Source organism: Hyaena hyaena, unplaced genomic scaffold (genome assembly GCF_003009895.1).
Source record: "Hyaena hyaena isolate Hyena2069 unplaced genomic scaffold, ASM300989v1 scaffold_129, whole genome shotgun sequence".
NCBI lineage: Eukaryota > Metazoa > Chordata > Mammalia > Carnivora > Hyaenidae > Hyaena > Hyaena hyaena.
Window position 1 is genome coordinate 131,151 of NW_024080763.1, and position 24,744 is coordinate 155,894.

At 50.9% G+C, this 24,744-nt stretch overlaps 1 protein-coding gene across 2 annotated transcripts in view; it reads left to right on the forward strand.

Annotated features, from left to right (window-relative positions):
• The window catches only part of CUNH10orf90 (chromosome unknown C10orf90 homolog), a 93,856-nt gene that overhangs the window by 59,781 nt on the left and 9,331 nt on the right, over positions 1-24,744 (forward strand). For both annotated transcript variants that reach the window (XM_039237966.1, XM_039237965.1), the window contains exons 5-7: positions 10,210-10,500; positions 13,497-13,666; positions 16,373-16,550. In XM_039237966.1, the coding sequence (XP_039093897.1) occupies positions 10,210-10,500; positions 13,497-13,666; positions 16,373-16,550 (639 nt within the window). The remainder of the gene's footprint in view (positions 1-10,209; positions 10,501-13,496; positions 13,667-16,372; positions 16,551-24,744) is intronic.

The following is a 24,744-nucleotide window of genomic DNA, read 5'->3' on the forward strand; positions in this document are numbered from 1 at the left end:
ATGGGCCAGTGCAGACTCTGCCTGTCCTTTCTCCCAGCCTCGGTGGCCGTGAAGCAGGTGTCAAGGCGAGGTGTCCCCCGGCCTTCCAGAGGACCTGATGAGCCGAGCCCACCTGGGAACTGATTCAAATGAAGATTCTGAGTCAGTAGGTCAGAAGCAGGGTCTGGGGTTCTGTGTCTTTAACATTGCCAGGTGTTGTCAGTGACGGGGTTCGTTGACCACATTTTCGGTAGCAAGGTGCTGAGAGCCATTAAATTTTTGATTGTTGTTTAACTTCCGTATTGTAATCCGGCAGCTCTCCAACTGTGGTTCATGGAACAGCAGACCCAGTGTGACCTGGGAACTCAGAAAGGCACATTTCTGGGGCGCCTGGGGGGCTCAGTCGGTTAAGCGTCCGACTTTGGCGCAGGTCACGATCTTGCATGTGAGTTCAAGCCCTGCATCGGGCTCTGTGCTGACAGCTTGGAGCCTGGAGCCTGCTTTGGATTCTGTCTCCCTCTCTCTCTCTCTCTCTCTCACACACACCCACACACACACACACACACTCAAAAATAAATAAACATTAAAAAAAAAAGAAATGCACATTTCTGGGCTTAATGAGTTGGAAACCTTGGAGCTGGGACCCAGATTTTGGGTTTTAACAAGACCTCCACGTGATTCACATGCGTGCTACCAGCCACTCCAGACCCATACATGGTTAGATGGGGGTTGTAGCATTTGGGACTCGTGTATAGCTTTGAGTAACTCAATGTCCACAAAGCTGTGGTTTAAAATGTACAGGTGTATTTCTGCTGTAAAAGAAGCCTGGAGGCGGGCAGTCTGGGGCGGGAGTGCCAGGCTGACAATGTCACCAGGAGCCCAGGCCTCTGGTTCTCTCTGCTTTACCTTCCTTCTTTCAGCTCCAACCCTCATTATTGTGCTCACATGAGAGTTGCCAGGACTCCAGGCATCACATCCACATCCCCAGTAAATACCAGCTGAACATACCCTTTGAGATCTTACAGAAGTTCTCACAGAGGAGTTGGGCTTATATCTCACTGGCCAAATCCTGGGGTCAGCTGGGCTTGTTGCCGTCTCGAGCAAAATGAGAGTTCTCTAAGAAGAAAGACAAAAATGGGGCTTGGGTAGGAAGGCAGCCATGTCTGCCACAGAGGTGGCGGGGACTTGAGGTCTCGGTAACAAATAATAAAAGGCACGGAGAAAGTGGTGTTCTGTGAGCTGGAAGACGTAGTGGATGTAGTCAGAGAACAGATCACTCTGGGTGCAGGTACATTCTAGGTATGGAATGTGGTTATAGGAGCGGTAGGCTGCGGTGGAGGTGATGGCCATTGGTTATGAGTGGAGGTAGCGGGGTAGTGGAGGTAGCCCGAGTCAGCTCGGGTCATGATCTCACGGTTCGTGGGTTCGAGCCCCGCATCGGGCTCTGTGCTGACAGCTCAGAGCCTGGAGCTGCTTTGGATCCTGTGTCTCCCTCTCTCTCTGACCCTCCCCTGCTCATGCTGTCTCTATCTCTCTCTCAAAAATAAAATTAAAAAAAAAAAAGAGAGTGGAGATAGTGGTCACTGGCTGTAGGAATGGAGCTGATGTCATTGGCTAAAGAAGTAGAAGTGATGGCCGTTGGTTATAGAAGTGATGAGCTGTAGTGGAGGTAATGTCACTGGTTATGGAAGAGGAAGGTGACAGGCATTGGTCACAGGAGGGGGTCGCTGACATGAATGGCCCTTGGCACGAGAGTAGGAATTTCATTTTCCCTGCTGCATCCCAAGTGCATTACAAGTCCCTGTAAGAGTGCCTGGCACGTAGTAGGTGCTTGGTGAAGGGCTGTTGAAGATAAAGAGGTCAGGCGTTTTCCTGGAGAGCAGGAGAGACTGTAAACAAACCTTGCTTCCCCTCCCTGCAAGACTAAAGACTCAGAGGAAGGTGATGGGGTGCGACTCTGATGTGGAAGACCACACCCACCAGGCACGTGCACGTGTGTGCACACCCCCACACACACACACGCCCAGCATGCATTTTCTCTGCAGGAGCCTTGCCTCAGATTCTCCTCTGCTGCTCCCTTTGACACCTGGCAGATCAGGCAGATTTGTTTTTAATCAATTTTTTAACATGCAGCGTTACCTGCTTGGTAATTGTCAGAGCGCTCGGGAAAAGCAAGGGGAGGAGGTGAGATGAAAGCCTGCCCGAGTTATCAAGCAAAACAGAAAGAGTGGCCATCGACAGCCATATACACTCGCGGACAATACTATGTGAATCAACCTGTACTTTGACGTAGTGCTGGTGTGGAAGCCGGTGATCTTGTCTCAGAATAAGTGATATCCATATTGGAAATGAAGGAAACAAAGGGAAAGTGTATTTCTGTGCTAGAAATGTGTCCCACTTCCCAGAGAAAATCACTGTGAACATTTTTGAGTGACAGCTTGTCAGTGACTTTAATTTTTTATATGCTTTCCTATATTTCAAATTGGACTGATCATTTATTGCTTTTGTAAATTGGCCAAGGTTTGTTTAAAGGGAATAGGCCTTGTTGAGAAAATTATCTTCCTACCAACTTGACAATAAACTATTTGTTAAAAAAAAAAAAAGAATATTTGAAATTATAAAGTGGCGAGAGAGAGCAAAAAAAATTATCTTCCCAAATGGTTGCTTTGGGGAAGTGTAACATCAAGTTTTAAGAAAAAGCTTAAAATGTGCTTTGCCTGTGTTACAGGCATCAGAGTCATGCTTTGGGGCAAAGGAGTATGACAGTCCAGTAACCTGGGACTGTCCTGAGTGTAGGGTAGAAAGGTATGATCGAATCATCACTGGGACTTGTGTCCCTTGACCATCACTTGTGATGTGTTCAAGGTAACACCGTTACAGATAACAGACGGGCATATCGGAGTGTGTAAGCATGTGTGTGTGCAACATGTCTGTTTTATTTCTGCCTCCCAAATGCTTTTTGTATGTACTGAGAGACTTCAGCTCATGAGCCTGAAGGCCTCTAGGATTATGACATAATTGGAAAAACAGCTCTATTTATCCAGTGTCCTTTCTAGACAGTCTCTGGGAGAGGAGGGCTATTACTCATTTCTCATTGCAGCAGTTGCTTCTGAGCCTTCACTGTAGATGCAAGTTGAGTGCACAGGTCCCCACGTGGTATTCTGAAACTTGACCTTAGAACAATCGCAATGAGTATACTGCGTCTTTCCCTTGTTCTCTGAATACAGAGGTCTTCAGATCCCTGCGCGCAGGCATATTTTGTCCTGACACCATACGCATGTCTTAGCAATGTTAACAACAGCTCTCCCCTCCCCCACGGTGTACAGATGTTCCAGAAAGGGAAGGCTCTTTTCATAGATGGTAGCTGCCACCGCCCGCTTACAAGGTAGTTGTATTTCTCTGTTGCAGCCCCCTCCCCCCGTTGCATCTACTTCTTTAGGGAGAGACAGGGTCCTGATGTTCGATGCACGTAGCAGAAGAAGACTGTTTACTGTCTAGGAAGGGCTGGCAATGGCAGGAGGTCTCGTTTCCGGGAAAGGAAAGGGCTAACTTTCCCCTTGTGTGTTTCTGCTTGTTTAGCCTTCTCGGGACGCCCTTCACCCCTGTGCTCTCATTCTCAGCTTGCTGTCTGCTCCCCTAGGCTCTCCGGTTTCTTCCCTTTTCTCTTCCCCAGGGCTGCAGCTCTGGCTCAGCTCCTGCTGTGTGGACTGGCTCTGGGCCTTGCAGGTCCCAGATGCAGCTTGCCACCCCCACCCTGCTGCCGGGAGCTGCTTATCGCATTTGCTGGCCGCCCCCTCCCCCTCCTGACTTCCTTCCTGGGCTGCCAGGGCTCCACGTAGAAACTTACCAGAAATACACTGAAACAGTTCTTGGCTGATTCTACACACAGGTCTGGATTGGGTGGGATGCGGGCTACCACGTGGGGAACCATATCCTCATGAGGACCTGCAGCCAAAAGGTGAAGCCTTGACCCGTAAAAATGAGAAAATATCCACCAGCCTTGCTCATTGCAAATGCTCTTATTATTTTCTCCCTTGGTAGTTTCTCTGTGGGGCAGCAAGGGACTTGACTTTCTTTCATTTCACCTTCTGCTTATGTAATTGGAGGTAGTAGGGGGTTTTCTCTCTCCCGGGAAAGGAGCAAAGCACTCGCTGGAGAAGCTGTGTACCATCGCGTGCCTGTGGTACCTCCGCCCTCTCTCTGTAACAGTCTCTGTGTCCCCACATTAGCATGCATCAATGCCGAGGATGCCTTATCTTCTCCCTCGGTAGCAGCCTCCTCTGTCCCCGTGCCAGTACTGGGGATACAATAAGTCCTGCCTTAAAAGCAAGGAGAGTCTGAGATGGACCCCACGGTGCCACTCAGAGTGGCTTTCCAATTGATTGACACACAGTCCTCTTGAGCTCCTTCCTTTGGTGTCCCGTGAAATGCAGTGTCCTCGGTTGTTAGAGGGCAGCCCCCGGGTGAGGCAGGAAGGAAAGCTAGGTTTCACTGTATGAACATGCAGACATAAGGGCTCTAATAAGGTGGTGATGGGGGAGGGCAGTCAGGGCTATAGTGCAAATGACATTGTCCTTTAGGAGCCCCTCAGGCCTGCCCTGTGGTTGGATTTTGAAACTCATATCTATGTCAATGCCCAGAAGCATCCACACAAGCTTCAGTTACTCCATTCCTAAGACCGAGTCATTTGTAATATGGTCCAATTTTTTAAAAATGTTTTTATTTATTTCTGAGAGAGAGAGAGAGAAACAGTGTGAGCAGAGGAGGGTCAGAGAGAGAGGGAGACAGAATCTGAAGCAGGCTCCAGGCTCTGAGCTAGCTGTCAGCAAAGAGCCTGATGCGGGGCTCAAACCCACGAACCATGAGGTAATGACCTGAGCCGAAGTCGGAGGCTTAACCGACTGAGCCACCCAGGTGCCCCAATATGGTCCAATTTTTGAGGGGAGAAATATCACCATCAGGAACATTGAAAAACAGGAGGAAATGCATGCCTTGGATTCAGGGAAGCTGGCTTGGTTCAGACATGTCTCCTTGGCTGGGTTCGGCCTGTTTGAAGAGGCAGGAAGGGTGCAGAGGTCACCCTTCGAGAGGATCTTGCTAGTGGCCGAGTTCTACCTGCCACACCAAAGCACGTAAGACAAAATCTACACTGATTTGGAGACAGAGGACTCTAAATTGTATTCTGTGTGTGACTTACCAACCTCAGGCTCTCCAGTGTCCCCAAACAGCCATCTTCCCTGGCTCGTGTGTGTGTGTTCATGGTTTTTTTGCTCTTCCTTTGGAATTCACTGATAGAATCTGGCTGCTGGGCTGTCCTTCTCTTTAGCAACCACTGTCCACTTTCTGAGTTCTGCTGTGAGCCAGCTTGTCACAGGATCATATGCCAGCGGGGGGCCAGTGGCTCAACAGGGGCTCATCTAAGAACATAAAAGATTGTACTGCCTAAATATTTGGAAAGAATCAGCGAAGTGTCTTTTTCTATCAGGTTGGTTCATTGTGATTTTTTCTGGCCAGTGGAGATAAAGTGTCTTGCAGAAGGGATGCCTTTTCCTCATTTTGTACCATGGACAGGCTGGTGGACCCGCATGGGCTGGTGGTACCCTTACCTTGGCCCAAGTTCACATCTCTTGGTTGGCTGTGATGCAGGGTGTGTCCATGAGGCCCCCGCTCCCCTGCCTACCCTGTGCCTAGGTCAGGGCAGGGCCCACATCTCACCACCGAGGGGAATCCCAAGGCCTATAGTGGCACAAGGTAAGGACAGGAACAGCATGATGGGTCAGAGCAGCCCCTTCCCCTGGCCTTCTTCCTGCCAGCTGGGCCCCCCTGCTGCCCACACTGTGGCCACCCTCCTGTCTCCGGTACTCGCTCATGGCTTACCTCTGTCTTCCCCACAATCACGCCCCATCAACTCTCAGAGAACCTGTGGCCAAGGCAGCCTGCTGATCTCTGTGCTCCTGGAAGCTTTTGAGTAGCAGGTGCAATGACAGCCTCAGCTGCAACCAACCGACCTTGAGCTTGCTGTTGGTATTGGAGATCCACTGTTTATGGATACGGACATGGGTGGGAAAATCCTAGACAAGACAGTTTGCAACTGCTGGGCGGAATCTTCGGTTACTTTCTGTTCCCCTCCTGGAGCAGGACACGGTTCCGCATCACCGAGTCTGCTGAATACGTGAGCTATAGAAGATCAACCCATAGGGTGATGCATTTTAGGAAAGGGAACAGAGGGAACGTTTCTGTTTCAAGGGAGCCTGCAATACACCAGCTCTTCCAAATTCAGGCTCAGGAAGGAGGCTTTGAGTTTGGGTCCAAGAAATAGAAACTGCCGCTTTCTTCCTGTTTTGCTTAAGACTCTTCAGACAGGCAGAGCCCACGTTACAGTGGGTCATCATTGGGGTGACAGAGTTTAAAATTTGGGGTGTGAATCGAGAACTCTCAGTCCAACCCACATTCAGGGCATAAGACAGAAAAAAGACAGTGTGTGCTTCCCTGCTTTGTGAAGGCCCACCTGAGGACAGTTTCATGGCTGATGATTGTACTTTTCAGAATCCACAAAAAGAGATCTGATCAATAAGTGGTCAGGAGAGTCCCTCTTTGACTGACTCTTTTTCTTTTCTGTGGCAAACCAACCACATTCTATTTTCTGGGAATTGTGTTAACTCTTTCAGCTCACAAGTGGACCACCTGAATTGCACAGAATGGTTCACATAAGAATTTACATTAGGGGCGCCTGGGTGGCTCAGTGGGTTAAGCGTCCGACTTCGACCCAGGTCATGATCTCACAGTTCATGGGTTTGAGCCCTGCGTCGGGCTCTGTGCTGGCAGCTAGCTCAGAGCCTGGAGCCTGTTTCAGATTCTGTATCTCCCTCTCTCTCTGCCCCTCCCCCATTTGCCCTCTGTCTCTCAAAAATAAATAAAAAGAATTTACATTAAACCAGACAGATAGGTAGCTAATAGGTGGGTAGGTAGGTCATTCTCCCTTAAAGAGCCCAACACCAGAATGAAAGGAGCAGATTGGGAAGTGCACCGCTGAGCATTGATTTCATTCTTAGTCATTTAAGAGAGCTTCTCAGGAAGGGAGGCAATATGGAAAGGAATAACTATTTTGAGACTTTTTGCTTATGACATTTCATACTTAAACAGTGTTGACAAACTTTAGAAAGATACTTTCTGCACAAATTACAAGAAATCTGACCTTTACCAGAGGAGGCCACATGTCTTCTCCAAACGACAGGACTGTCATTTTCTTAGTACATCCAGGGTACTGGGACCCAGGAGGTGCTTTACTTCATTCTGTTTGTTCCTAAGAACACGGAGAGCAGGCTTTACCACCCCCCCACCCCCCCCGGTGATTCGCTTGCCTTGTTGTGCCCGATTCGCGAGTTCCCAGAGACCTCCAAGGAGCCGACACCGATGCAAATACAAAAAGGTCTTTATTACAAGCTTGAGCAGGGACTCATCTGCCTACCGGTGTCGTGGCAGCAAGATGAAGCCAAGAACAATAGCGAATAAGGTTTTTAAGGAGTAAGGGACGGGGGTGTTACAGTACATGTGGCATCATCACATAAGCACCAATTACAATTACAGCTTTGACCATTCAGTGTCTGTGAGGTGTTCGTTACTTTTGCTGGGACCCAATCATGACTTTTGAGGATCCTTTGAAAATGACCAATTATGAGATGAGTTCAAAGGGCCCACGTGGGGTTCAGGCAGGTGGTGAGAAACTGGCTACTTTGTATCTGCAGTTCCCAGCCTTGACTCAGACCATAGGAGTGTTTTTTGATTAGCTGACCTGAGGGTGGTCCGAGGATGGCTTTAGCCTTGAACAGTCTGAGGCTTTTCCTGGGACTGGGATTGGGGCTACGTGCAGCCCGAGGTTGCTCTTAATGGGGGACTTAATTTTTGGCTCTTCAGCCTCAGACGCCGGAGCCAGGGCGCACATGCAGGTGTCCTCTGTTCTTCCCGCTGCCCTGCACCGTGTCCCCAGGCTCACACCATTCTCATTGCCAGGGACCCCAGGAGTCAGGGACAGAGGGGCCAGAGCAAATTACAGACAACGGGGATATTTTAAGAGAAGTCCCCGTTCTAATCAGTTCCAGGTAGTCAGGGGCTTATTTCCTTTCTGTGTATGACGTTGGAGAAAACATTGGAAGAATCTTCTAAGAGTTGTCATTATTCCAGTGGCTCCTAGGACTTTTTTCTCCCTGGTGCACAGGAGGTTTGGAGACATGCTACAGCAGCAGGGGCCCCTCGCCCAGCTGGGGCCCTCCCCCCCGGGGGGCATTCACATAGCGAGGAGATGGCACCTGGCGGAAGAGCCACTGCCTCAGGTAAAATGAATAACTTTGAACAATGTGTAGGATACGCCAGAAGCAAAAAAGTGAAATAAAAACCAAGAGTACAAAACAGGCAAAGAGTGGAAAGAAAGTCTGTCCCCATCTCGCTGTTCCTGGTCCCCTGCACTGCCATCTCCCCAGGTTTCTAGCACCTTCTGGGTCCTTCCAGGGATGTTCTGAGTATATGTAAGCTCTGACTGGTGGAAACAGACCTGATGCATCATCCTTCGTGTTGCTTTGTTCACCTGATAACGCATCTCTGAGATTAGTCCACATCTAGACAAGAGACTTTACCCTGTCCTTTCCCTTGCTGCGAAGCCTGGGTGAACGGGGATTTAGTGGTCCCTGTTGAGCGGCAGGAGGTGATGTCCAGACATTTGGAATTACGGCGTGGCAACGGGCAACGTGTTGTGCACGTTTTCAGTCTGCAGCTTTGTTAGAAATATGTCCCTCCATTACCTCCTAACTGTGTCCCTGCCACAGTACATAACCTACTCCATGTTTCTGTAGTAATGAGAGCCACCATTTATTTTTTTATTTTTTTTTACAAATAGTTTATTATCAAGTTGGTTTCCATATAACACCCAGTGCTCACCCCCACAAGTGCCCTCCTCCATGCCCATCACCCCCATCCCCTCCCCCCCCCACACCCACGAGTCCTCAGTTTGTTCTCGGCATTCAAGAGTCTCTCATGGTTTACCTCACTCCCTTTCCCCCACTATTTACCCCTTTCTTCTCCCCCATGGTCCTCCGTTAAGTTCCTCCTAATCCTCCTATACGTGCAAACATATGGTATCTGTCCTTCTCTGCCTGACTTTTTTCGCTCAGCATAACACCCTCAAGGTCCATTCATGTTGCTACACATGGCCAGATTTCATTCTTTCTCATTGCCATGTAGTATTCCGTCATATAGATAAACCACATCTTCTTGATCCATTCGTCCGTTGATGGACACTCAGGCTCTTTCCATGTTTTGACTATTGTTGAGAGTGCTGCTATGAACATTGGGGTACATGTGAGAGCCACCATTTATAAGTGCTTGCTGTGACCAGATACTGCGCTCAATGCCTTACATGGATCATTATTTTTTGTATTACCTCAATTTTTATTAAGAATACAATATTATATAAAAATTATAAATTTTACCAGTGTGTTGTTTATAATATACATATACTAACTTACTATGAAAACAGATATCATAATAAATAAATAATATTTAATGTTGTCACCTTACGATAGCATTACTTTGATTTTATGGATGGGGCCACATACCTTATAAGTAGTAGAGGTAGGATTTGAACCCAGGTCTTCTGACCCCTCAGTCCATGTACTGACACCCACTCTTTTGCCCATTGTTGAGAAAGACATTTGAGTTTTTAAGGGCACTAGCGAGTGGTCTCTTTAGACCAAATGCATGATGCTGGTGTATACATTGAGCTCCTCAGTGAGCCGGCGGGGGTGGGAGGGTCCTACCCAGAAAGGTGGTCACCTGCTGGGTGCCCACAGTAACACGTGCACGTTGGCCACTAGCGGCTCCAGGTCTTCCGAGGCAGTACCGCAGCCTATGTCCCCATCTCCAGGGGAGGAAGGTGTGCAGAAGCCAATACATTTGATGTGCACTGGTCAGATGTGGTTTTTTTTTTTTTAATTTTTTAAAGTTTATTCATTTATTTTAAGAGAGAGAGAGAGATCAAGTGGAGGAGGGGCAGAGAGAGAGGGAGAGAGAATCCCAAGCAGGCTCTGCACTGTCAGTGTAGAGCCCAGTACAGGGCTTGATCCCACAAACCGTGAGATCATGACCTGAGCTCAGATCCAGAGTCAGACACTCAAGCAACTGAGCCACCCAGGTGCCCCTCGTCAGATGTTTTGAGCACAACTCTCATTTTATTTTTAGTAGAAACAAACGTATTTTCTGGAAGCAGCAAGAAGCAACAAGAAGAAGCACGCACGAACTTGTCTGCTCCCCCGGTGGAACAGAAGCTGGTTAAAGATTTCCTTCCCGAGGGGTGTAGCTCTCCAAGCAACACCTGTCAATCTAACAACTTCCCTGAGCCCTCAGAGAGTCGGCAGCAAAGCTTTCCGAAATCCAGAATCCTTTTACCTGGATTTTTTTGCCCCTTACAAGATTTGTGCACCTCTCCACAGGAAGACAATGATGTTCAGGTAGAAAGAGAGTTTCCCAAAGGTAAGGAGCAAGGGAGGTAGGGTTCAGATGATGCCTCCTTGATATGTGTATGGAAAATGGCATGATGTCTTCCGAGCCTTGGTTCACACAAGCTCACAGTACAAAGCTGTCCCTTCTCCACTGCGGGAGTCGAGAGCAAGCAGAAGCAGAAGGTTTCCCGGGAGGGTGAGTTCTCCCTCACAAGCACGGAGCAGACAGCCCCCTGGGGACATGCTATGCATGAGGTCAGCATCAACCGATACCAAGAGGAAAGCCACTCCCAGGTGCATGGCCGCCTCCCAGGCTTAGCTAAGGAAGGGTTGAGATGCTGATGTGGGTGCTCTGAGGCCCACCAGGCTACCCGTGGTCCCCTGTGACTGACTGGCAAGGATAGTGGCTGAGGGCTGCAGGCCCCACATGGCCCGGCACCCAACTAGCATGAGGCCAGGCAACTCCCAATGTGAGCCTCACAAAGATGAGAGAACCTAGAAAACCAGCCAGGCCATCTCTTCTCCAAAGGCCAAGTAGCTGACCCCTATCCACACGGCCCTGAGTGCTGATATATAAAAGAATATAAGAATAGAATAGAGTAGAAAAGAGATCCGTGGTGCCTGGATTTCAGTGGGAAAATTTAGATTTCCTATCAGTGAAGATGTTTTGAAACAGCTATGGACAAAGACAGAGAGAACCCCACTGGGTTGTACGGCTTTGGGATATAAAGGTTAAAATGTCTTTGGTAATTGATAGAAATAATTTCACTTGGGAGCCAAGTTACTCCCTAACTCTTCATTAACGCATTAAAGAAGCATCTATTAAGCACCTACTGCGTGCCAGTCACTGTGCTCACTGCTCCCGGCCCTCCCAGCACCGTCAGTCCAGTGCTGGAGGTGCCAGGGTCATACCTGTGTTGGGCAGGACCGTGGGGAAGCTTCAGGTGACCACAGGTGCTCCCAGGAGGGGCGGACAGAGCCCTCTTCCTCGAGGAAATGATTCTGAGCAGGGACATGAGAGCTGATTAGAGGCTTACATATCAGACCTAAGGGCAAAGAGCCTTGCTTGCAGACTGAGGGGAAGTCACATACAAGCCACGGATGGATGGAAAGAGCACGGTCGATGCAGGGTCCAGGGGCCCAGAGTGCAGGGGAGGGGTGGGGCCGAGTGGGAGTCGGAAGCCATGTGGTCAAGTTGGAAAGTCCTTGAAGCCCACCCAGGGGGTGTGATCTGAAGCCAGGGCCAAGCCCTTGCAGGGGCAGAGATTTGCTCTGAAGGAGATCGTCTCCCGGACAGTGGGTGGCGGGAGGGGCAGAAGGGAGAGGGCAAGGCCGGGGGGCTGAGGCCCTGCCAGGGAGGAGCAGAGACTGTCACTGGGCAGGAGAAGGTTTCCAGAATACAGCGGGCAGAGCTCTCTTGTGAGCGCTGAGGAAGATGGTTGCTGGGTCCTGTGGGTGGGGTGCAGCTGGGCAAGGATGGAAGGCACTGCGGCTCCCCTGTGGACGGGGTGAGCCGGAAGAAGGTTCACAGCCGGAAAGGGGAACAGTATGGTCGACGGCATAATTAATTCCCGTGGGGGGTGGATCTCTGGGCGGGTCGGTGAGGCCTAGAGCAGAAAGAGGGTTGCAACGGGGAAAAATCCTCCGGAAAGAACAAGAGCAAATGTTTGAAAGAATGAAAGAGGATGATTTGGGGGCCGGTAAGTAGTATGTTGTTGGTAGAGAATCAAAGGCAGTAGTTGGACGTGAAGCACCCACCACGAGTGAGCGACAAGAAGTCTGATCTGCCTTCAGGACGTGCAGATCTTAGGGAGGTTCTGAGGAGAGTGAGGGCAGCAGGTCCAGGCCAGAGAGAATCCGCACATGAACAGTGGACGTTACAGGGGCTTCCGATGAGAGATTCCGGGGCCCATGGAGGTGCATCCTGTGGCGGCCTCTCCACGCCCATCAGGACCAGCTCCCCCTGGGCACGTGGCTGCCCCCGTGGAGAGATGCAGGGTGACTAGGGCACGGTCCAGCCTTTGAGGGAGTCACGGGCTCGTGCAGTGAGAACACACAGTTAGGAACCCACCCCATCACCGATGCTGCCACATGTGTGAAGTGTGTTCTTGCTGCGGGAACAAGAGTTGGCGGGTAGAGCCTTGGGAAGGGGAGGCCTTCATAAAGGATTGGGGCTCAGCCTGGATGTCGGAGGTCACTAGGTGTGGAATCAAAGGCGCTCTGTGGCCCTAGGAGGGCATATGGGAGAGGAGGGAGGGAGGCGCTGTGGAGCTTCAGAACTGGGGAGGTCTAGGGAGGCGGCGTGGGGGGGCAGGGGAGCTCACACCGGAAGAGCGGGCTGGCACAGACTGAAGGCTCATTGTGTCCCTGGCGGTGAAGTCGGTCAGTGAGCGGTCAGCCAATATACATTGATCCCTCCTTCCCCACGCCAGGGGCTGCCCTGCGAATCAATGCCTTCCCTGACCTCTTCCACAAGGGGATGTTAAAATGGCCTGGGAAAGTGGCCAGAGCCAGCATTGAGAGAGAGAATTCCGATTATAAATGTAAAGCCAGTGGCGGTCCCCGGAAAATGAAGGGGAGGGATAAATAATTGAATACCATTTTTCTGTCTTACATCATTAGTGTAGGAAACAGAAGATAAATTAATACACTGCCCCCAAACAACTGAGCTGTGATGATTGTACAGGACACGCTTAATATGAAGCACAGAATGGAAAAGTTTCTTTTTGTTGTGAACACAGGCATTTTGAACCCTGGAAGCCAGGGTTCCAGGTAGTCCATGGACTACCTCCATGGGGTAATTAGCGACTCGTGAAGCCTGGCTACCCACTGACACTTCTCCCTGTGACCAGGGCAGCTGGGGCAGGGGTGGGTCCAGTGAGGCACCATCTCTTCGGCTTAACGAGGCCCATTAATAACCCACTGGTGTCTCTATTTTCAAAATTGTCTTCTCTGTCTAATGGCGCCAAGGAGCCAGGCAAAACTCCTGCTGCCCCTCTAAATGGAATTCTAAATCTTCTCTCCCAGGAGATTACAAGTGCTGTGACTTGGTGGTAAAAATAGAGGAATGCAGGAAGAGGGAGAAGCCTGAGCCAGCTCCCCCCGAGCCAGCGCCCCCAGAGCAACCAGAGACCCCTGACCTGTCAGAAGACTGTTCTGAGTATCAGGAAACACCTGCAGTTTCCTTGAGCTTGCAGGTAAGGCCTTCTGGGCGTCCCGGCTTGATCCCCACCAATGGCAGACCTTTCCCGGGGAGACCGTGGGGACCCGATCTTACTTCCGCTTCTGACTGCCCTTCATAATGGCTCTGTGACTCTGGGCAGGTCCCCTAACCTTTCTGGGCCTCCGTTTCACAGTGTGAGTAACGGAGAGATGATATCTATTCTGCTGGGCTAGAATGAAGATCGTATAATGTCCATAGTGAGTGATCACAGCAATGGCTGCATCTATTGAGAAGTTGTGGGTGACGCTGGGCGGGCATCTTCACAGCACCCCTAGGAGGCAGGGGTCCCTACGGTCCCACCTGCATGTAAGGACATTAAGCTTTGGAAAGAGGTTATTCTACATCACGTGGCCAGGAGCTCAAGGATGTGAAAGCTTTCATTTGGTGTCTATTTCCAGTTGTGGTTGTAGAAGTAACATGTGCACAGTTTTCAAAGTTCAGAATTACAGAGATATAAAAATGAGAAGGGCAGACACATAAGAGAAAGCCGCTGCTACCGTGTGTCACATAGGGAGGCACACTCTCTTGGCAAGTACCTGCAACGTCGTAAACCTCCCTACGGGTGTGCAGGTGGTGCCCTTGGCTGGTCCCTGCACCCCTGGGCCCCCTGGGTAGGTCCATGGTGAGAGACTCTTGATGTCCCCAAAGCAGCCACGCTGGGCCCCTAGGCCGTTCCCAGGGGTATCTCTGCAGGCCCCCCTGTGTCATGGAGACCAGCGAGCCAAGGAGACTCCGTCCCTGGGGCAGCTACCAGGGCCACATCCCTGACATGGAGAGAGCCAGAGCTGCCCTCCCCCTGGGGACGCAGCTCCCAAAGGGCCGGAAGAGGTGTCAGGCAGATGAATGGATCAGACATGGCCGCACATCCAGAGGGGCTTTGCTGAGAACCTCCTATGTACAGAGCTCAGGGTAGTGGCTGCGAAGGACACAATGGGGGTGAGGCATGGCCCGTGCTGTCCAGGACCTCACAGCCCAGCGCGGCCACAGGTGTGTGCGCATCACTTGTACGAGGTGGTCTGTGAAGTATCATGATGCTCGGGGTGAGCGGGGAGCCCCAGCCAGGCTGGGACTCTAAGCGATGGGCGTCTTGGGAGGTATTACTACAGGCGGACAAACCCTTGAACAGAGGTGATCAAGGAATAGCAAGTTAAGACCACAAAAGGCAGTGTGGGAAAAGCATGGGGGTCTCTCAGCTGCGGGTCACCATGGGATCCAACAATGAGCCTCAGATGTTGTATCTGCCAAGTGGGAATATATCCCTGCCTTTGGGAATCCGTGTGGAGATTCCCCGAGACAGGGAATCCAAAGAAACCATCCAAAGGCATCGGTGGTGGTTACTCTTTTCCAGAAGACCTGAGTAGGTGGCTTAGTGGGTGTGCGGGCACAGGAGGGAGGTGGGGGATGCGGCTGGACGGGAAACATGGCGTGCTGAACCCCCCAGCGGACCTCTCTGCATCGGCAAAGATGTTTTGCCAACTTCTTCTGCCTGGAAGTAGACACTGTTCCTGTTAGCCAAGCTTCCTGTTTCTCCTGAAAAGGCGCATATTTCACGCTGGGTGGATGTTCTAGGTCTGTGCTTGAGGCTTCCAACACCCAGCAGAACCAAGTGACTCATAACACCTTCGTTCCTTCCCCACCCACGTCTCTTTGGAATATGGAGTTCAGGGTGCTCGGGTCTGGGTCTGTTGGGAATTGAACGAGTTGTCAGGAAGAAGGAATGGGTTGAAGTGCGCCTTCGCACTCACAGCCATGCCATTGGTTGCTAGTCATGCTGCAGTGAGGCCCTCGGCGCTGGCCAGGACTGACCACCAGGCCCTGTGTCATCAACATGTCTGTTACAGTCTTTCCATAAGGCCACGGAAGAAACGTGTGGTGTGCTCATCCACTGCGGCTATTGGTCTTTGAGTATTGTACTTTTTTTGAAAGTTTATTACATTTATTTTTTTAAATTGTTTATGTTTATTTTTTAGAGAGAAAGAGAGACAGAACACAAGTGTGGGAGGGGCAGAGAGAGAGGGAGACACAGTATCTAAAGCAGGCTCCAGGTTGCGAGCCATCAGCACAGAGCTTGAACCCACAAACCATGAGATCATGACCTGAGCCAAAGTCAGACACTTAACTGGCTGAGCCACCCAGATGCCCCTATTATATTTATTTTTGAGAGAGAGAGCAAGAGTGGGGAGGGGGCAGAGAGAGGGAGAGAGAGAGAAAGCATCCCAAGGAGGCTCTGCACTGTCAGCACACAGCCTGATGCGGGGCTCAAACTCATGAACCGTGAGATCATGACCCGATCCAAAGTAAGATGCTTCACCGACTGGGCCCCCCAGGTGCCCCAAATGTTGTACTTTCAATAAGCTTCTTGATCAAATCAAAAGGATATATTGCCTTTCTGTGTTACTTCTCTTAATAAAATCTTCTTGGCGCGCCTGGGCGGCTCAGTCGGTTGAGTGTCTGACTTCGGCTCAGGTCATGATCTCACAGTTTGTGGGTTCAAGCCCTGCGTCAGGCTCTGTGCTGATGGCCTAGAGCCTGGAGCCTGCTTCAGATTCTCTGTCTCCCTCTCTCTCTGCCCCTCTCCACCTCAAGCTCTGTCTCTCTTTGTCTCAGAAATAAATAAGCATTAAAAAAAGTTTAAAATGTTTTAAAACAATAAAATAAAATCTTCTCTCACTGCAATTAGGAAGCGCTGGAGGTCCGTAAACCCCAGTTTATTTCTCGCTCCCAAGAACGGCTCAAGAAGTTGGAACACATGATGCAGCAGAGAAAAGCCCAGCGGAAGGAGAACCTAGGGCAGAAGCAGAGCCTGTTTCCTGTCCGCGCCAACAAGAAGCAGTTCACAGTTCCCCACCCTCTTAGCGGTAAGCTACAGGTGGCTTGGGGGAGGGGTGGGGGAAGGTGGGACGGGGTGCCTGGGGAGACCAGGACCTTCACCCAAGGCGATGGTGCAGGTGATCCCCTCTGACGCGCACAGGACGCAGATTTGTGCCGTCCATCCAAGCCTGGGTGTTGTCCTGAAGCCCCCTCTGGGAGCCAGCCCACGGCAGGAGCTTGCACAGGCCACTGCAGTTGGCGGGACCAGCCCGGGATGCAAATTCACCACTACAGCTGGGAAAGAAGCCACGTAACTCTAGCGGCCAGGGTAGCAAGTTCAAATTCTTGGCTCCTAACAGACATTCACAAGAGATCCCCTCTGCCCTGTATAGATTGCAAAACAGATCTCAGGGTGAGAGGTTGACTCCAGCGTGTCTACATCAATATTTGTCATCCTGAAACCCCCCTCCTGCTGTGAGCTCAGAGCGCGAATGGCCAGCTTTCCAACGGCGGTGTAGCCAGCGCCGGGCCGACCCTGTGAGGGGTGGCACTCGCACGCTCATTAGACGGAGTTCTCCGGAATCTTCTCCGGGCCAGGCACCATGCCGGGAGCTGGGGATAGCGCAGCGAGCCAGGCTAGCCTCGGTCCTTTCTTCATGGAGCTCATAAACAGACTATTAAACCGGCAAGAATAACAAGAAGCAATGAGGGCAACAATGGGCTGTCAGAGCCCATATCGAAAGCCTGCCAACTCCAATCTTAAAGTCTGGAGGCCTGGGGAAACCTCCACTTTATTCCTTTGGATAGAGGAGCAAGATCTTTCTCCTTAGGAAAATGTTCTGGCCCCCGGGAGGTGAAATCATGGGTATAAATCTGGATAAAAGTCCTCTAGGGAAATAACCATATTCAATAAAATGCAGCTCAGCGAACGTTACCAAGATCTCGTAGGGGAGCCTGGGAGACAGAGGACAAAGGGTATTGTACCGGAATTCCTGCTCACCTCTGCCGTCGGAGGACAGGCTGTGTCCATCATCCGCACAGGGCGCTGTAGGTGCTAAGGCCCGCGCAGGGGTGCATCCTTCTTGTGGCAGAGGACTCGGGAAAACACCTGCCGCTCTTTCCCAGTGTGCTTAAAAAATAATAGCAATCATTTTAAAAGGGGGCGCCTGGGTGGCTCAGTTGGTTAAGCGCCCGACTTCGGCTCAGGTCATGATCTCACGGTTCGTGGGTTCGAGCCCCACGTTGGGCTCTGTGCTGACAGCTCAGAGCCTGGAGCCTGTTTCAGATTCTGTGTCTCCCTCTCTCTCTGACCCTCCCCTGCTCATGCTGTCTCTCTCTCAGAGGTAAATAAAACATTAAAAAAAAATTTTTTTAAGATAATAATTAAAAAAGTCGACAGGATGAACGTGCAGAAAGTTCCCCTCTTTGAAAATGTTGTCTCAACATTTTCAAACTTTTGGCAGATCCAAGTGCCATTTGGGTGTGTTCCCCCAGGGACTAAAATCTCTGGCTCGACAAAGAGATCTCTAGGTTTGGTGCAGACTTCTCAAGCTCCTTGGTGGCTAGCCAGGCGTCAGCCACAACGGGGAGCCCCCCTGGGGACTTCGCTGTCTCCCCTGGTCTTGGGAAGGGCTGCAAGGGTGCTTGAGGAGTGTGGGCCACTTGGCCTTGGTATTTTTGAAGATCCTGCTTGTTGAAAATGGTTCTGTTAACAACTGTGTTGTCAATAACCATAGAGCGATGCCGCATAGAGCCCACCAGAACTGCCTACAGAAGACGGGGTCTGATCAGCTTCCTCGTTAACCAGTCCCTATACTTTGCATAGGAAGAGATGGGGCCCTAGAGACACTCAGAGCTTCTTCCGCGTGAGGCTGGTAAGCAGCTGGGTGTCACCCTCTGGGCCAGCTACCTTCCAGCTGTGCCATACTCTTGGTCCCAAGTGGTCTAAAATACCATCATCTCAAATGTTAGGGAGATGCCTGTTGGTCATCCCTAGGGCTGCTTTAAGAAGTGACCATAGGTTGGGGGTGCCTGGATGGCTCAGTCGGTTAAGCGTCTGACTTCAGCTCAGGTTATGATCTCGTGGTTCGTGGGTTTGAGCCCCGCGTTGGGCTCTGTGCTTACAGCTCAGAGCCTGGAGCCTGCTTCTGATCTGTGTCTCCCCCTCTCTCTCTGCTCTTCCCCCCACCTCTCAAAAATAACTAAACATTAAAAAAAAACTTTTAAAAAGAGGTGACTATAGGCTGGTTGGCTAAAATAATAGATATTTATTCTCTTGGAGTCTGGAGGCCAAAAGTCCAAAATCAAGGTGTCTAAAATGGTTGATTTTATTTTTTTGAGGCTCAGAGGGAGAATTCATGCCGTGCCCCTGCCCTGGCTTCTGGTGGCTTCTAGCAATCCTTGGCTTATAGGTGCATCACTGATTTCTCTGCCTCCGTCTTCACATGGCTTCGTCCCCTTGTCTGTGTGTCTTTGCATGCAGATGTCCTCATCTTGAAAGGACACAAGTCACTGGATCAGGATCCACCCTAATCTACTGTGACCTCTTTGTCACTTGCATACATCTGCAAAGACCGTATTTCTGAGTTAAGTCACAATCACAACCGGCCAACTGGGTAGGGGTGAGATTTGAACATCTTTTTGGGGAGACATAATTCTACCCACTACATTACCCAACTGTGGTGTTTTCCCCTAAGCAGATCTCCTTACAAGGTCACATTAAATGAAATAATATTTTTTTCATTTAGAGAGAGAGAGAGCGTAAGTGAGGGAGAGAGGCAGAGAGGCAGAGAGGCAGAGAGAGAGAGAGAGAGAATCTGAAGTAGGCTCTGTGCTCAGCTCAGAGCCCAATGTGGGGCTCGATCCCACAAATCCCTGACCTGAGCCGAAATCAAGAGTTGGATATTCAACCGACTGAGCCACCCAGGCGCCCCTAAATGAAATCTTTAAATGAAGTTCACATCAAATGAATATTTTAAAATCACATATAATAAAAAGTGATCAGACCCAGTCAATAGTTTTAAATCACCGAGGTGCCTTTGTATTCCCCTAATTCTGAGAAGGCCCGGCAGCTGGGATGCCGTGGGCAGGACTTTGGGGCACGGACTTTATGGCCACCCTGCCCGTTCCTGCGGTGTTTATGTGTCGATGAGAGCTTTATGCTCCTGTTTGTTTGTGTTAAGTCAGTGAAGTCAGACGACTTCTGAAACCAGAGCCTCGTGTGAGCTGGGGCAAGTGCGAGGGGTGCGTAAGGCCCCATTAAACAAGCCTGCGGTACACATCTTGTCTTCAGCCTGTCTGCTGGGAAGATGATAAAAGCGAGATGCAGATGGCTTTCTTACATGCTAAATTAGTTAATAAATCATATGCGTGAACGAGCTCCCGCTCTGGCATCAATACGGCTGTTAGAAGGAAGACTCGGGTTTGCTTTCTGGGCTGGGGGTCGCTGCCTCCCATCGGGGTCTGCCTGGACGGACCGGAGAGGCTCAGGTGGGCGCTCTGGTGGCAGACAAATGCCTGCTCCCCAGCAGGGGCGGGGGCTGCCTCCACGGGGAGCACCTGACTTGCAGGGACTCTTACAGCGAGGGCCACGGGGCCAACGCTGCCTCCTGGTGACCAGCGAATCCTGAGCCGTTTTGAAGGCTGAGGGCAGGGACAAGCGTGTCCGTGCGTGTGTGTGCACGTGCATGTGAGCGTTACTGGGGCTCCCTCTTTGTAGACGGGGATTTTCACGGACGACTGAGACTAGGGAGCGACGAGGCGGTAGCATTATCAAGGCCCTGTCTGCAGCCCAGCCTGTCTTTGCTGCTTCACCAGCTGAAGTTTGAATTCTCAAAGTCAGGACGCATCTCCTTCCTCACCAGGACCCACCTGGGCCACCTCTGTGTGGCTGTGGCAAGTGACACGGAGCCTTTTCATCCGCCTCTTAGCAAACCTTTCTTGAGAACCGGCTATGTGCCCGGTACAGCCCCTGGTCTCACGGGCCTCCGTGAGAGGCATACTTGGGGCTGGGAAGGCTTCTGATGGGGAGAGCTTGGAGCCGCGCAGGGGTGAGTAGAGAAGAGGCATCGTGGTGCAGGGTGGAGGTGGTGAGGGTGTGACATCACAGCAGAGAGAATTGTCGGGCTGTCAGTTTGGCCAGGACTAGACTGCAAAACGGGGTGTAGATAGTGGAGGAGACCACACATGCCGCTTTTGAATTTACCCCCATTCTGAGGTCGGAAGCTCCGGGCAGGCCCAGGGCGGTGGCATGCGGGCGGATGACAGACGGGCAGAATCAATGCACTGCGGTGACCGTCGAACCGTGGAGGAGAGAAGGCCGGAGGAGAAGCTGAAGGAGGAAGGCAGGGACCAGGCTTTGCTCGCCGCCTCTGTGGCTACAGACTCTCCAGTCTTAAGGCCTCCCCCCCGCCCCCCCTGCACCCCCCACCCGCCCTTCCCACCTCAGGGCTCTTCCTGCCCGCGTCACCTTGGTGATCTGGGCTGTAGACCATCATCTCTATGCAGCTCCCAGGGTCCCGGGGCTCAGTGGTGTTCACGGGCCGACCCTAACCTGGGAATTGGAACGTTCCAGAATTTGTCCCTGCCTCTGCCTTGCCCAGCGCATCGGGGGCAGGAGGACCCGGGAGCCCCAGATATAGGCGGGTCGGCGCGCACAGGCGCCGGCAGCACAGCACCTTTAGCTTGTAGGAGCTCCGTCGGTGGCTTCCCTCCCTTCCTCTGTGGACCCAGCCCAGGGCCTCCTGGACTTCACCCCCACCTGTGACCTCGACCCCTCCTAGCCTGACTCTGCCCCCCTTCACCCACCCCTTCCCAGTTAGCTGCCCTTCCTTACCTCGGGTCCCTAAACCACCTGCTAGAAGCCTTATCTTGTCTCTACTCGTCTCTGCCCCACAAAATCCTGCATCAGCCTAAACCCAGCCTCTTCCTTAATCTCTTACCCCCAAGGCTCTTCCTTCTGCTTCCTGCACTGCCTGACGGGGACTGCGTGGTGGTGCGCACTTGGCTCTGTATGAATCACTGTCGCTATGGCCCTCCCAGGTCGTTCCTGTAACCTGCGAATGTGTAGAAAACCCACGAGGAATATCCCCTTCTTCCGTGAAGCCCTCCCTGATACTCCCATGGAGTCCCCTGCCCCCTCCCTCTTCCATCTGAGCGCTCATGGCTCTCACACCTCTCCCAGGTCCCCCCGCCTCCTTACTGTCCCCACTTTGGATTACGGTCCTGAGGGTGTGCTAGTTCAAATCTCCCGAGAGTGTAAATGCCGATGGGCGCGTGCCGCACTGAGTCACCCCGGGCCGCCCCCCTGCACGCACCAAAACAGCCTGAATTCATCTGAATTGCATTATCCACCCTTCCCAAGGTGATCCAAGTCAGAGCCATTCAAATCACGGACCAGCTGAGGAACGGAATTCTCCGGAAGGCACTGCAGAATTCCTCCTCCAGCAGTTCTGCCTTCGCTGATGATTCTTGGCTGGAGCAAGTATTAAAATTAATTTGCATTCCCAGAGCATTGAGCTGGAGTAGTGACCCAGCAGATACGAGACGGCTGGGGAAGTCATTGCAGTAATAAAAATGTGCTGTCCGTCATGCAGCTAGCTCAGCACCAGCCACATCGTCCCTACTGTTGCCTGATCTTGAGCTCATGAATGTTTTTCCATAAAACATCTGAATAAATATTTGGGGGTAGTTCTCCTGATATTACTCACAAAGGAGTTTTTAAATGTGCTTATCAGATAAAAGTAATTGTTCCTTCATCAGCCTGCAAAGAAAACAAGAAGCATGATTTAGCTGACAGGCTCTTTCCCTGGTTCAGAGATACTGACACGTACAGTATGACTGGTGTCCTTCACAGACCGATGAGAACGGCGTTGGGTTGTTGTGTTTTGAAAGAGACGTGAAGAAAAGACCAACGTATATCTGGTGATTAGAAGGACAGTGCTATTTCCAATTAAAACAGTTCAAGGTCAAGGCAGGGATTGCAGAGTGGTAAGGAGAAATAACTTTATGGGAGATTCCTTTTCTCGATTGCCTGGATTTTATTTTCCAAATGATTTCCCTTTTACCCCACAGTGCAGTTCAGTAGTAAACCTTTCAGTGACACCAAGGGTGTAAATCTGCTTGGCAATGAGAAGGAAAGTTTATTCATTATCTATAAATCACCATATTTTGTGGTTCTCTAAAAAATGCTGGGAAACCCTGGAATTGGAGCAAACAATGACTTTCATATCAAGAGTTAATCTTTCAGACTTTCACTAACTGTTGCTGTTTTATGGTGAAAGGTGTGGTTTGAGCCATTGTTAAAGTTCCTTTAAATGAGTAATTTAAACTTGCCATTTAACACACACACCTTTTAAAGAAAACTGTGGGGAAAGTACACCAGATTTTCTGTTTAATAGAGATTAAATCCTTTAGCTACAAATAATGACTTTGAAAGCAGAATTATAACTGTTAAAGGCACTGATAAGTTGTGCAACAATGAAGACTACTTAAATTTGTTTAACCTTGTTTTACCTAAACTTTTTTTTTTTTTCCTAAACTTTTTTTTTTTTTAACCTCGGAATGTTTTGATCTACTTCTTGAGAGTCCACTTTAGAAACATGGCTCTAGGAATCTTTGCTTATAGAAATGTCTACCATGCTTTGCTAAAGAAACTCCAACCAGAGTGTAAGACTTTCATTTCCCAGAGTAACCTGGGATTGTGGGAAGGAGGTCTTACTCTCCTTGCTTGTATTCTGCTTCTAGCAGTGCCGAGAAGCAGGGGTGGGAGGCCTTGGGGACCCCTGGGCAGCAGAGTATGGTGCCAGCTTCACAGTCTGTGGTTGGCTTTGCCTCACTGGAGGCTTGTCCATTGAGAGGTCCTGCCTGGACCATGTGGGTTCCCCTGGGATGTACTAATGCCATCATGCTGGAACCCGGCACAAAGTCCATCAGAGAAGACGTCCCTTTGGAAAGCAGGTCACAGTTGTGATCGTCTGACATAATGGGAGGAGGAGGGGGCTTGTCCATACCAAGAGTTCAGATAGCAGTGATGCAGGGGATACTGCTATCAGAGAGCACTGATACAGGCTCACCTTCCTCTGTGGTCCCCGTGGCTTTTGTGGGAGCCGACAGAGAGCCGTGGACCCCTTTATTCTTTGCTGGGTCTTTGAGGAGTGACTGGGTAATAAATGGAAAGTTGCCTTTGGCCGTGTGGATGGAAAGAAGCAGGGGTGTTGGGGGTGGGGTGAAAAAGCAAATAGAGTGGAAGAAATCCCCCCTTGTCCTCCAGGGCTTCCGTGCCACGTGGAGAGAGGGCTGGCCTGGAGGGCGGCTGTAAACCACGTCTAGAGCCGCATGGGAGAAGCCCGTGTGGGCTCGTGGTGCTATTGGTCTGGGTGCAGGATCGAACCAGGGAACTGCGTGAAGACTCCTCCTCTCTCCAGAAGTATTCTTCATAGATGTGTTTGACTTGGGGACCTGGTTCCTCCCGCTGCGGGAGCTGGAGCCGTGGGCCCCGGAGCCGTGGGCCCCGGGCCTTGTCTGCCTGTGCTGCGTCAGGGTGCTCCCATCATGGGGCGCCTGGGTGGCTCAGGCAGTTACATGTCCGACTCTTGGTTTCAGCTCAGGTCATGATCTCACCATTTGTGAGTTCGAGCCCTGCATCAGGCTCTGCACTGACGGCACAGATGCTGCTTGGGATTCTGTCTTGCCCTCTCTCTGCCCTTCCCCTGCTCGCTTTCTCTCTCTCTCTCAAAAAAAAAAAAAGAAAAAGAAAAGAAAAGACACATAACTTGGTTATGAAGCTCTGCCCGTGTTCTAAGCGAGCGCTTCGCATCACCACGCCCACCCCCGCCCCGGGCTCTGAACTCGAGGATGGATCTCTGTGCAGTGAGCTCCCCATGAAGGGAACGAGTCACTCTTCTCTTGCCCGGAGGCTTGGTACCTTGCTTCTCACTCTGAGCCTGCAGAGAGAGACAGATGCTCCCCAGAAATCTCTGGTTTATTTCTCATCTCTGCGTGTTATATGCCTTCACCAGAAGGATCTGAGATCCTTGCACACTTTGACATCGGCGTCTCTCTTGTGTTGCCGGGTGGTAATTGGGATGAGCATCATTTTCATATCAATGCCGGCGTCTGGGCCGTGCCCACCACCTTCTTGGCCCCAGAGACGGCTGCTCCCAGCCTAGAACTGTCACTCAGAGCAGGACTCCCACAGAAGGCTCGCACAGATCTGAGCAAAATGAGAAATGGTCACCCAGC